The sequence below is a fragment of the Nannobrachium achirus genome (genome assembly GCF_963921795.1).
Source record: "Nannobrachium achirus genome assembly, chromosome: 16".
In the NCBI taxonomy this organism is placed as follows: Eukaryota; Metazoa; Chordata; class Actinopteri; order Myctophiformes; family Myctophidae; genus Nannobrachium; species Nannobrachium achirus.
Genome location: NC_137823.1, coordinates 59,246,965 through 59,259,679, shown reverse-complemented (window position 1 = coordinate 59,259,679; position 12,715 = coordinate 59,246,965). Strand labels below are relative to the sequence as shown.

General features: G+C 46.6%; 1 protein-coding gene across 1 annotated transcript in view; it reads right to left on the bottom strand.

Moving 5' to 3' along the window:
* Nucleotides 1-12,715, bottom strand: part of clu (clusterin) — a gene marked incomplete at its 5' end in the record, with an annotated part of 51,584 nt that overhangs the window by 2,421 nt on the left and 36,448 nt on the right. The window contains one exon of the mRNA XM_080745071.1: nt 995-1,182. Within this exon, the coding sequence (XP_080601197.1) occupies nt 995-1,182 (188 nt within the window). The remainder of the gene's footprint in view (nt 1-994; nt 1,183-12,715) is intronic.

The window sequence follows — 12,715 nt, the reverse complement described above, 5'->3', positions numbered from 1 at the left end:
TGGTTACGTCCTCCCATGCCGTATTATGACCTGGAACGCATCATGACTTTAAACATTATTTTATGCTTTAACTATAAAAAAAAATAGCAGATATACACCGAGTGGCTTGTAGATCTGCTGTTTTTGTACGTTTGTGCAAGGTCTTTGAATATTTTGACCAGATTCTATAAATGTCTTCTATGTCAGTGGTTCTCAAACGTTTTCAAGTCTAGGGCCCCCAAAATGACATGTATTTGGCCGCGGACCCCCCATCTCAAAATATGTTGTTCCAGGGACCCCCCAGTTGCAAAGATTTGCTTTGAAAATTATATATCGTCACTGCCAAAACCTCTTAACTCCATTTTTGAGGTTTTTGAATTTTTGGCTTAAATCAGGGATATTGAACACCCTTTACATCTGAGTGTTGGTTAAAATAATATTGAACCAATGGAAAGTAGTAAAAAGTGCTTGGGACAAAACCTCCTGACTCCACACTTTCTGCCAAACCAGCTAACTCCACCCGATTGGCCCTCTATTTCTTTCATAACTATGTGCTATTGAACACCCTTTACGTCTGTGTGTTGGTTAAAATAATATTGACCAATGAAAAGCAGTAAAAAGCCCTTCGGTCAAAACTCCACTTGAGCTCATTTTCCCTACAATGAACATTTTGGAGTTAGGAGGTTTTGGCCCGACAGCAGAGATATTCAAAGATTTGCACACATTTTCACAATTTCTCAAAAATCGCAGATCTGCAAGCTCGCAGCGCGGCACTCGGTGCCGCGCAGTGAGCTTGTAGATCTGCCATTTTTTAATAGTTAACCCATTCAGGCCGGGAACACATTTTGCTGTTTGGGAGGGGCTTACAGTACATGTATAGTATGTAGCAACATATTTGTTTTGTAGGCTAATTTCTGATTTAGCCCTATTCTATAGGTTAGGCCTAAATGGGTTAAAGTGGCTGATCTTAACGGGTCAACAACAGGACTCGGGCGCTCCCAGAGGGGACACTCACACGGAGGCCTCCTTGTAGCGGTCGAGGGCCTCCTGCGCCACCACCTCGGAGAACTTGGGGTCGGACCAGGGGATGTCCCCGGGCACGGTGAGGGTCATGGGAGGAGAGTCGAACAGCTTCACGGACACGTTGGTCTCCCCTGGAGTCTGCTGCTCACCGTTATTCTCCTCCGTGTCCCTGGAGATGACCTGCATGTGCCGGACGGATGGATGGATGGGGAAAGGGAGACGGTTACTAGTTGAGCTAAACCGTGTCCGTCAGTGAATATACACCACTTACTATCCTTAGTATCTCTGATCTTAGATAATGTTTTTTGGTCAGGTTTTAACCCTGCAAGACCCAAATTAATTTCTACTTGCCAAAAAATAAATACAAAATCAGATGGTGTTGTAGGAGTCCTAATCAGAGGAAATAATAATGTTTTTGTAAGGTTTTATAGCCATAAATCATGTACATGTTCTTCTAGACATTCTAATGATCTCCAAAAAAAGTATTACAGGCATTTTACTTGTTTTTGTGAGGAATAGCTTCAGTGAAAAAGTGACATGTTGATTGTCTAGACTCTGGACTCCAGAGATGTGTGAAGTGGTGAGAATGTCAGCCTCTGTTTATTTATATGCCAATATCGTGGCCAATTGCATTGTAAAACTAAACAATAGGATTTAATGGTGATGTTAATGTGAAAAAAGAACAGGAAAACTAATTTTTTAAAAGATTATTTATTTATTTTTTGCCAAAAAGCAACACTGGGCCTTGCAGTTTCTAATTGGACCAAAGCGAATACAGTGCTGTATTAAGCCCCTTTTCCACTGACATGGCCCGACACCACACCACTCCACACCACCCACTTGTGCCAGGTTTTCCACTACAAGGACCTGGGTAGAGCGGTGAGAAAGTGGTACTAAAAAGTATCTGCGGTATCCTGTGAAACCATATCTCACATATTTGTGTACTTATTGTACGGATCATTTGTACCCCGAACTGCTGTTATTTGTCTGTCTGTCTGCCTGTCCCCCACGGCACCAAAAGAGCCGATTTGCATTCACCTGGGGGCAACAGTCACAGGTTACTGTCTTTGTGTAGGAATGTCCCCTGCTGTGTTCTATTGATAAGGTGTTTTCAGTCAACAAAGGCCTTCGGGCCACAGGCCCCTTCGGCCACCATATGGTAAACCTAATCTCACCCCTGAATCAACATGTCTGTCTCGGCTAACTCTGAGAGAGTATAAAGAAAGCCCAAATTGTTGTATGAAGTGTCTTCTCCGCCGGAAGCCGTGAGGCTGATGGTCGGCTCTGTGCTGCGATCCAGTCGGACAGTAAAAACTTTTGGGGAACAATAGCAGCAGCAGTAGGCCTAGGTGAGAGCCAAGGGAGGTCCGGTGATTTTCGTTCACCCGGGATCATGGGCTTTCCTGCCGCCTGTCTGTAGCCTACAGCACATCACCCACCAAAGCTCAATGCAGGGCCGAGGGGGGGTGTTGGAACTTTTCAATCGGGACATTCCATTCCACAAAGCGGCAGTAGGTGAGACAAGGACATTTTTGTGAGAAGACTACAGAAGCGACATATACGAAGAGGTCAATTATTTTTTATTCAATATCATGTAATAATAATCAGTTAAATGTATGTATGTATTTTATGTTCTTGGTGATTTTTAGCTAAAGCAAATGAACATGGGGACCATTAATCGGAGTCCCTATACTAGATCTTAAAGGCATATTTGCCACGAAATTTTGTGATTATTTTCTATTTGCGGCCTAAATTCTGCGTTTCTTGGAAGAGGTATTACAGGACTGCACCGGATATAACGTAGAGTGTGGGACCGCGGGTCATAGCTTCTTGTTTTATTACTTTTTTATTATGTATGAATGATTCTGGGAATGGCCTGAGTTTAAATGGACCAGGCATTACTCAGAGTATGTTCGGTTCATTATTATGTTCATTATTATGCTATTTGACCCAGCAGTGATCGTAATTTGTTCTTCCCGAACAAAGGGGTCACTTTTCTCAAATTCCGTTGGTATGGTGTGGTACACTGTTATTTCTCAACTTTGAAGCACAGTGTTTTTAAGTAAAATGGATTTGATCTAATATTTCTTAAATTGTCAGTAGTGAAAACACGTCAAAGAGGTTCTGTTTTAGACAGAATTATTAGGAATACGGCAGGTTTCTGTGATGTTGAAGGTATATCAGTGCAAACGGGATAAGCCAGTTGGTGGTGTTAATACACAAGTATGCCAAGTACAAATTCACGTTTTTTTCTGAAGTATTGATTGTCACGTCTTGTCTCTTTTTATTTTTGTCTGAATATGGTCAAATAAGTGTTAAAGTTCATTATTTGGCATTCATTCGATTTAGGAAAGCCAATAAGCTATTATCAACAAGTGTTTGTATGTACTTGTGTACCATTGTAAACCACCATTTCTAGATTGTGTAACTGGTTATAATTGTGCAATTAATTTGCAATGGAGTGGAATAAAGCCTGAAAAGGACACCCGTATTAGGTTAACTGATTCAGTTTAACTCAAGCAAAGTAATGATGGTATGGCCTGTCCACATCATAAGATGTTACAAACGAGATAAGGTTAAATGTTTCAGTAGGCTAAAATAGTGTGGTTGTCCAAATAAAGCTTTTCCATTTGCACTCCATGCCAAGGTCTTTGTGTTGGTTTAGGCCAGGTAAACCGACCACATTTCAAGAACCTGTAACCATCACATGTACATGAAATCTTGAATCTGTATGTACCATGTCGAACTGTATTTTTCTTCTTTCCATGTCGTTCCACTTATGAATATGGTTTCACTGTTATTGTGAAGCTCACAGGTGGCTGTGACCTTAGGGAGGAATGCGGTATCCTGTGAAACCATATCTCACATATTTGTGTACTTATTGTACGGATCATTTGTACCCCGAACTGCTGTTATTTGTCTGTCTGTCTGCCTGTCCCCCACGGCACCAAAAGAGCCGATTTGCATTCACCTGGGGGCAACAGTCACAGGTTACTGTCTTTGTGTAGGAATGTCCCCTGCTGTGTTCTATTGATAAGGTGTTTTCAGTCAACAAAGGCCTTCGGGCCACAGGCCCCTTCGGCCACCATATGGTAAACCTAATCTCACCCCTGAATCAACATGTCTGTCTCGGCTAACTCTGAGAGAGTATAAAGAAAGCCCAAATTGTTGTATGAAGTGTCTTCTCCGCCGGAAGCCGTGAGGCTGATGGTCGGCTCTGTGCTGTGGCTCCCTACATCTATACAATAAACCTGGAATCATCTCAACATCTTTGCCTGTCTGTTCCTGATTGCCTGCTACTCTGTTTCTTAACATCTCCTCTCCAAGCAACAAAGTTGAGTAAATAGTTGAACTCATAGCCTTCAAGATACGTCATATCCAATCCAGAGTAGGTCTGAGCTAGGCCAAACAGGGGCAAACACTCACTGACGTTTCATTTAGACCACCAGGATATAGTTGTAATACATGCTAATATTCTATTGTCTTATAATCACCGTTATAATCTATTATAGTGTGTTATAATAATTATCATAGTAATATATTAATACTTTATAGTGTATCATAATCCCAGTTATAATCCAGTATAGTGCATTATAATAGTTAGTAGTTGTAATACACATTTATATTGTATTATAATCACAGTTAAAAGGGTCAATTTGTTTCTTACCGATAGGGGTACTTTTGTGTAATGGAAAATGCCGATAGTTTTGGTGTGGTGCGGTGTAGTGTTGTGTAGTGTGGTGCTAAAGCTGCAGTTGAAAATGGGCTTTAGACGAATTAACAAGATTATGAAATAAATGTAATTTGTGGTTTGTAGGATGTGTGCATAAAAAGGCAGGGAGACAATATTGTTTCAACTTCAGATTTGCTATTGTCATATAAGTGGCATTACTATAAATAGATGGTGTTTTTTTTCTTTTTTCTCTCTCTCATGGCAAATATTGTCCATTGGTGTGAGGCATTTCTATTGAACTGGACCGTGTCGAGACAACATAAACGAGGCTAGTGAAAGGGGGTCGGTGTCGGGTAGAGAACAAATTGAAGAGGTGTCACGGCTGGGTCTGTGCCCGGCCCGCCCGCGTGCCCTCCAACCGGCTGAGCCAGCGGGGCGGCGCCGCTGCAGCCCCTCAAGTTGTTTGTTCCCGCCTGGCACCGTTCACACCAGCCTGCCATGTCTCTTCCATCGCTCACCTGGCACCGTTCACACCAGCCTGCCATGTCTCTTCCATCGCTCACGCGAGGAAGACGGCAAACGAGAGAGAGAGAGGCTGACCCTGAGAGAGAGAGAGGCTGACCCACACGGAGGGCCTGCCAGATGGAGAGAGAGAGAGGCTGACCCACACGGAGGGCCTGCCAGATGGCCGTCCAACGGGCAAACACAGGCACCAACCTGGGCAGACGCCTGGTGAGACATGAAGCACTCCCACTGTGTCCCACACACTGTGCATTCTAGTCCATCCAGTAATACCTTTTTAAAGCAACATCAGTGTAGGGTGTACATAGTTTAGCACCTGACCAGGGACATGCTGGGCCCCTGATTCAGCCTGGGAAAAATAGTTGGAGAGGCCCTCATTGCACGATATATAGACGGGTTTCTGGTCCACGTCACACTGATGGGTCGGTACCAAAATTAGCCAATAAATAGAAACCATGCAGCGCTCCCCAAAACAACAGGTTTGGGGATTGGTGGGAATTGATTACATGATACATTCAGCTGTGCATTTAGTCTCAATGTTTGTAAACAAGAAACCGGTCTATAGAGAGAGATCTCTCTACTCAAAGACAAGCCAGTGGGTCAATTACATTTCAGGAGGGACGACCATTAGGTTGAATGGGCTTTATTGACAAGAATGAAGCATACAAGCAGCAATATAGCACATAGAGATAAGCAGCAAATACAGCAGCAACTAATGACATGAGCAGCAGATAGCATAATGAAATAAGCAGCAAGCATGGATAAATGCAGCACTATCTAAACTTCAAGCGGAACCTAGGAGTGGCATATGGATTCTACCATCGGATCAGTGTACCGCGGGTCACGATATATATAACGTTATATCGTGAATTAAGCTCTCCGTGGACACATGATCCGATACCCCCAGCGGGGATAAGCATAATCCATTGAGGTGGACGCTGGGGATGGCGGTGGGGCAGCGTTGAGCTTAGCAACTGACTATAGCTGTGCAGCTAGGTCTAATGTACTCTGGGTAAAGGGGGGGGCTGAGGCCGCTGGCCCCCGCCCCCCCGGCGCGCTGTCAACCCTTAGCTCGCCCCTCCTGAACTAGCTACGTCATGACTTCCTGCGCTCAATTTCAGGAGGGACGACCATTAGGTTGAATGGGCTTTATTGACAAGAATGAAGCATACAAGCAGCAATATAGCACATAGAGATAAGCAGCAAATACAGCAGCAACTAATGACATGAGCAGCAGATAGCATAATGAAATAAGCAGCAAGCATGGATAAATGCAGCACTATCTAAACTTCAAGCGGAACCTAGGAGTGGCATATGGATTCTACCATCGGATCAGTGTACCGCGGGTCACGATATATATAACGTTATATCGTGAATTAAGCTCTCCGTGGACACATGATCCGATACCCCCAAAGAAAGGACCCACGCGGGTCCCCCCCCAAAACACGCAATGCTTTAGAATCCATAAGGCTCCTAATCATCGGTGAGGATGATTTGTTTCCGCGGGCCTAACAGCTTGGACACTGCTGTGACCAGAAGCGCATATAACTAAACTAAACCTATCTAAGCATACAAAAACATTGCGCCCAGCACCCAGAATACTTTATTAATTTATATACATTTAATTTTTTTATTTTTTATTTTTATGCATTTTATATTTTTTATACATGATTTATGCAGCCCTTTTTAATATTCTACCACCCCCGACCACCTTGCTTTGCTAGGGAAGAAAACCTCCCACAGTATACATGGCTCCGCCTGAAGCGCCCTGATTACTCTCAGCTTGATGCAATCAGTCTTTAATCGACCGCTGGTTCGGTCACTCCAGCGTCGCCTGGCTGCTCATGAGCCTCTGAGCTTGGAGAAATAACACTAATTAAAGACCTGTGAAGCGCAACAGAGCAGCACGTAAACATGCAACCTATCAGGGGCGGGTGCCCCGATTAAACGCAGCAGCAGCAGCAATTGAGCACGCAACCTATCGGGGGCACATGCCCCTGGTAAACACAGCAGAAGCAGCATAGTGAAACCCTATGGAACAACCCTGCTAATAGTGCCTGCAGCACTATTAGCATCAGCAGCAGAAGCGTTAACTGAAGCGCGTCCAACTCCAGCTTGGAACCATCACGCTTCGGTCAGTCCTGTGTTGTGTGTGCTTGATAGCTGGGCGTGCAGGATCGGGCCGCAAATCTGGCAGCTCTCTCCGGGGTTCGTGTGACGAGGACGTCGGGCAGACAGCCCGGTGTTCAGCATGGACATGAAAGGACAGAAGGGAGAGTTAGTTCTGCGACTGACACTGGTGTACCTTCCCTGATTTTGACTGCGAGCTGCAGTCTTCAGAGGCCATGTGCTAGTCACATCTTAAGCCTGGCCTTGGTGACCGCATGTGCTTGCTGCGGAAAATACAATCTTAGCTTTAGCTGACCATAACAATGAAACCACGCCTAGGGTCGCTGACTTTTAGGATCACCGAGAAATTTTCGCAGCCCACAGAGCGCTCTGCTGCAGAGTCTGCTGCTGCACAAATAAGAATCTCCACGAGATACACGACTTGACCTTTTAAGGCAAGCTATGCAAGCCTAGAGAGCGGCTAAAGCCCAACATTCAGTACAAGTAAGTCGCTGCTATGTAACTATGATTGCCTATTATTAGCAAGCTTAGAGAGCGGCTGAACGCTCACGGAATCGAACGAGCAAATGCGTTGCTATTTACCTGCTAGAGTGTGGCTCCTCAGCGCATCTGGGAAAGGAGTTCCCACCGCTGGTGCTGAAACTGCAGCTTCCCATGTTCCCTTGCGACCTGGCGGTGGCGACGACGGTCACAGCCTGACAGCGCCCCCGGAAGATGGGCCGGCACCACGGCTTCCAGCACGACGCAGCGCTGGTTCATGCTCATGGTAGCAGCAGTAATAGCATTAACTGATGCTGTAGCAGGTGGACGGGCAGCCGGACGGGGGGGCCGACAGGCAGGTGGGAAGGCAGGCAGGCGGGAAGGCAGGCAGGCGAGCTGGCGGTAGGCCACTTCCGTCTGCTGAATATGGCGCGGGCGGGCAGGCGGGCGGGCGGGCAGGCTGGCAGCTCATGGTAGCGGCAGAGGTAGCGGAAGCTGCAGTTGGCCCTCTCCAGTGCTAACCGACTCCTTACTGGTCTCATGGAATTATACAGCAGTGGACGAAACTATAAAGATAAACATGTTAGCAGAAAACACTCAGCCGCTGCAGCGCGACGCTGCCATGATGACATGCTGTAGCAACCGCTATGCAGCAGCTCCAGCAAGAAGCTGAAAGGACAAACAAGATGTTAGCAGCAACATGTAGCAGCCGTGGCCCGAAGCTATAAAGAAAAACGCGATTTAGTGGAACATGTAGCCGCTTTAGCATAAAGCTGCAATGCTAACCTGATGCCGTGGCAGGGGGCATGCCGCAGCTCCGGCCTGGAGCTGTAATGATAAATATGTTAGCAGAAAACCTCAGCAGCTGCAGCGCCATGCTGCTATGGCGACCTGCTGTAGTAGCAGCTATGCAGCAGCTCCAGCACGAGCTGAAAGGATAGAAATTATGTTAGCAGTTAGACATGTAGCAGCCGCAGCAAGAAGCTATAAAGTAAAACACGATTAGTGGAACCTGTGCCGCTTTAGCCTGGAGCTGCCATACTGGAGCAGAAATGACAACATGTTAGCAGAAACACTCAACACCCTGGTAACAGCTTGACATGCAGTAGAAACAATACCTTGCTGAAATAATAACAGAATGTTAGCAACCAACAAGTATTAGCTTTAGCATGAGCTGAAAGAAAACATGATGCAGCCAAGCATCAGCCTTAGCTGTAATTATTAGCAGTTATGCTAGCACGCCGCCGCAGGTTGAGTGGAGCTACCAATAGCTGAAACTATAGGAGACATTAGTATCTGACTGAAGCAGCGGCAGCAAGCGCCACTAGCACCATAATGTGCCCATTTTAGCCTCCAAGATAGCGGCACCACGGATAAGGAGAAATCCTGGATATGCGCATGATGTTACAACAGTCATGTTGCAGCTTGAGCGTGAGCTGTAAACCAGCACTGAAGCCGAGTGCAGCAGCTACGGAAACACTACTAGAACATACAGTGAGCTATGTGACCCAATACTATAACCTTACGGACCAGAAGTGCTCTAGCCTGGAGCTGTAATGATACGAATAATTTAGTATCTGAAGCTGATGAGCTGCAGCTGATGGATGCTGAAACTGAAGAGAATATTTAGCTGGAGCTACCGAGCATTTAGAGAAGACTACGATTCCCTGCATGCACTAGCGAGTTCAACTGGTGACGTCAAGACCGACAGCACGCCTAGCGTTAGCGGACGCAAAACATTGTTTGCACGTAAACTGTGGCACTCATGAGCTTGCGGGTTTTCCTCCTTCCAGGAGCCCACGCAGACATACAAGCGACAGGAACCATTTAGTAGCTGCTAAGTATAGCAACTAGCACCTCATAAGCAGCAGCTGTTTATAGAGGCAACGTTTTCAGACGGGGCCATACTTGCGCCTAGAACATGGCTAGCAAGCTGTTTTACCAACTAGCAGCTATCCTTACATTAGTTAAAGCTAGCCGGCTTACAACAAGCAAAGCTAGCCCCTGGCTGACTGCAAGGAAGGAACGCTGCTCAACAGTAGCAGATACGGCTGACAAAATACACCAATACGCCACTGTTCCCGACAAATACACCACTGTTCCCGATAAGCACAAGCAACTGAGTTAACCTTAGCGAACGGTCGCAAGCAAGCCAAGCACACTGAAGTTATTTTAACGTTAGCCAGGAGCCGCAACTGCTCCCGTCTCGATCTGTAGTATGCAAACTCAGCTGGAAAGAGCACCATTACCTTGATGAAGCAGTAGTTAGAAGTAGACCTCGGCCGTGTTTACCACAACAACGAACCCAACCTTTATGCCATAATCCTTGCCTTGAACCCAGCCTGGACAGCCGCTAATCTTTAGCAACGTTAGCGAAACCCATAAGCACCTTAAATAAGCATTAGCAACAAACGACTGCCACATTAGACTGTAGCACGGAATCCAGCTGGCTTGACATGCTAGCGAACTACATATCCCATCCCCAGCGTTTAGTATGCGCTGACGACGTCATGCCGTAAACCACCGCTTGACATGAACTCGGCTAGCTCGGATGCTAGGTGAATGCTGCCGATACCTACAACAACCTACAAACTGAATCCTCCTGGCGTGTTTCATACTTGCTACGGGGCCACGTTCTCACGCTCTATGCCTTGACGTGGCTAGCACGTTGTTTTACCGGCTAACAGCATCCTTACCGGAGTAGCCGGCTAGCAATAGCCACCGGCTAGCTCTTGGCTGACTATACATTGAACCTGTTGCTCCATGCTAGCCGATACGGCCTGTGCAGTCGCAAAACACTGACGCTATCATCGACAAACCCAGCGACTGAGATTACCTTAACTCATGGTAGCCCAGTAAAGGCCCACCGGGCACAAATAAGTTAGCATTTAGCCCGTAGCCACAGCCCACTTTCTATGATCCTGAGTTTACATTTAGCCATGTTAGCAAGCCCGTAGCACCTTTAGATTAGCTTTAGCAACATGACTGAAGTACAGAATTCAGCTGGGGCACCAGCAACTTTAGCAAGACAATATGGACCTTGAAACTTTAGAATTCAGCGATTACCCGAATAACAATCTCAAAACTACCCATGCGACTTGGCCAAGAACACAGCTTCTAGCATTCAGTGATTACCAGAATAACAACCTCAACCTTCCCCTACAACCTGGCCAGAACACAGCTTCTTAACTAAGTTAGTTTGGCAGCTAAGAACATGAAATAAGCAATAGTAGATAGCAGGAACAGCCAGAAATACTCAGCCAAGTTAGGCACCCTCTCGGAGCGGTGCATGGGCAGCAGCACAGCTTCCAGCAGCAACAGGTGTGGCACCTGTGTGTGTCCTGCAGCGTTGAGCTTAGCAACTGACTATAGCTGTGCAGCTAGGTCTAATGTACTCTGGGTAAAGGGGGGGGCTGAGGCCGCTGGCCCCCGCCCCCCCGGCGCGCTGTCAACCCTTAGCTCGCCCCTCCTGAACTAGCTACGTCATGACTTCCTGCGCTCAATGAGTTATATTTTGTTGTTGTCGGGTGGAAACCTTGTATGTCCAAAACCGTTTGTTTTGTATTTATCATTTTAAAAATGATTTAAACTAGTGAAAACAGCCGATCTACAAGCACACAACGCCTCGCACCGCGAGGCGTTGTGTGCTTGTAGATCGGCTGTTTTCACTACTTTTGTGCAACGGCCTTATATGATGAAGCAGGGCTTTGCTTTGCGAAAAAATGTTTAAATATGAAACTTGGAGATACGAGGTTTCTGCCCGAAAGTGACGATTTACTTTGTTGGCCTGCCGAGCCCCCAAAATGGAACGAAGGCCGACATTTTATTTTAATTTTTTTTCCTAATGGCCGGCCTGGACCGGCCGGGAATGAACCGGCCGTTCGGGAGTTGTCCCGCTTTTCCCAATGGCCAGCACGTCCCTGTTTAGCACCATATGTGGGATGAGTCCTTGTGGGCAGAGTGACAGTCTGCGTACCCAGGGGTGTCGCACCAAATCCTGGGCCCTGGGTAGTACAAGGATTCACTTCAATTATTGTGTGCTTCAACTATTGAAAAATCGCAATCGTTATTGAGGATGCTGAATCCATTTCTGACATTTCCTGATTGGCCAAAACCCATTGGCTTCAGGGATTGGCTTAGCTTCACGTGATGCTTGTATTGCTCAACCAATAAAAGTGGTTGAGGAAGACTTTGATATAAACACACTTTAGAGATGCTCCACTGGACGGTGCACCTGAAAGGTGCGCCGGCTGTGGATATACCTGCGGTGTCAGTAGGAAACGAGGTCTACTGCTTTGAGGGTTCGTACAACAGCCACAGCCGTCGGATGTGCGTCCATATCTTCAACACTGTGTCTTTACGCTGGAGGAAGTTGCGTCTAGTGAGAACAGTCAAACAAACAAAGGAAAAAAAAACAAAAACAAAAAAACAAAACAACAAAAAAGGGAAAAAAAGAGAATGTTCCTTTGAAGAGTTCCAACCCAAGGGGCTGCCACGTGGGGCCAAATGTGGCCCCACGGCGGTGCTGATAGAAGAGAAGGTCTATATCTGGGGCGGTAGCGAGAGAGCCCAGAGAGCCTATCTGTACATGTTTGACGTGGTCACCCACGTGTGGCTCAGCCCCCAGGTTTCTGGGAGCGTCCCAAAGTTGAGGTTGAGGCACTCGGCCTGCGCCTCTGGGAAGGTCATGTACATCTGCGGAGGATTGGAGCCGCGGACAGGATCCACGTATGACTTCTACAAGCTGGACACCGCCGCCATGGTCTGGTCTGTGATTATCGGCGCCAGAGACGCTACGCCTCCACCGGATTCCTCATGGGACTTAGCCACCATCGTCGGGACAAAGATGTTTGTGTTTGAAGGCGAAAGGAGTCGATTCGGTCAGAAGAGACTGATAAGAGTGTTTGA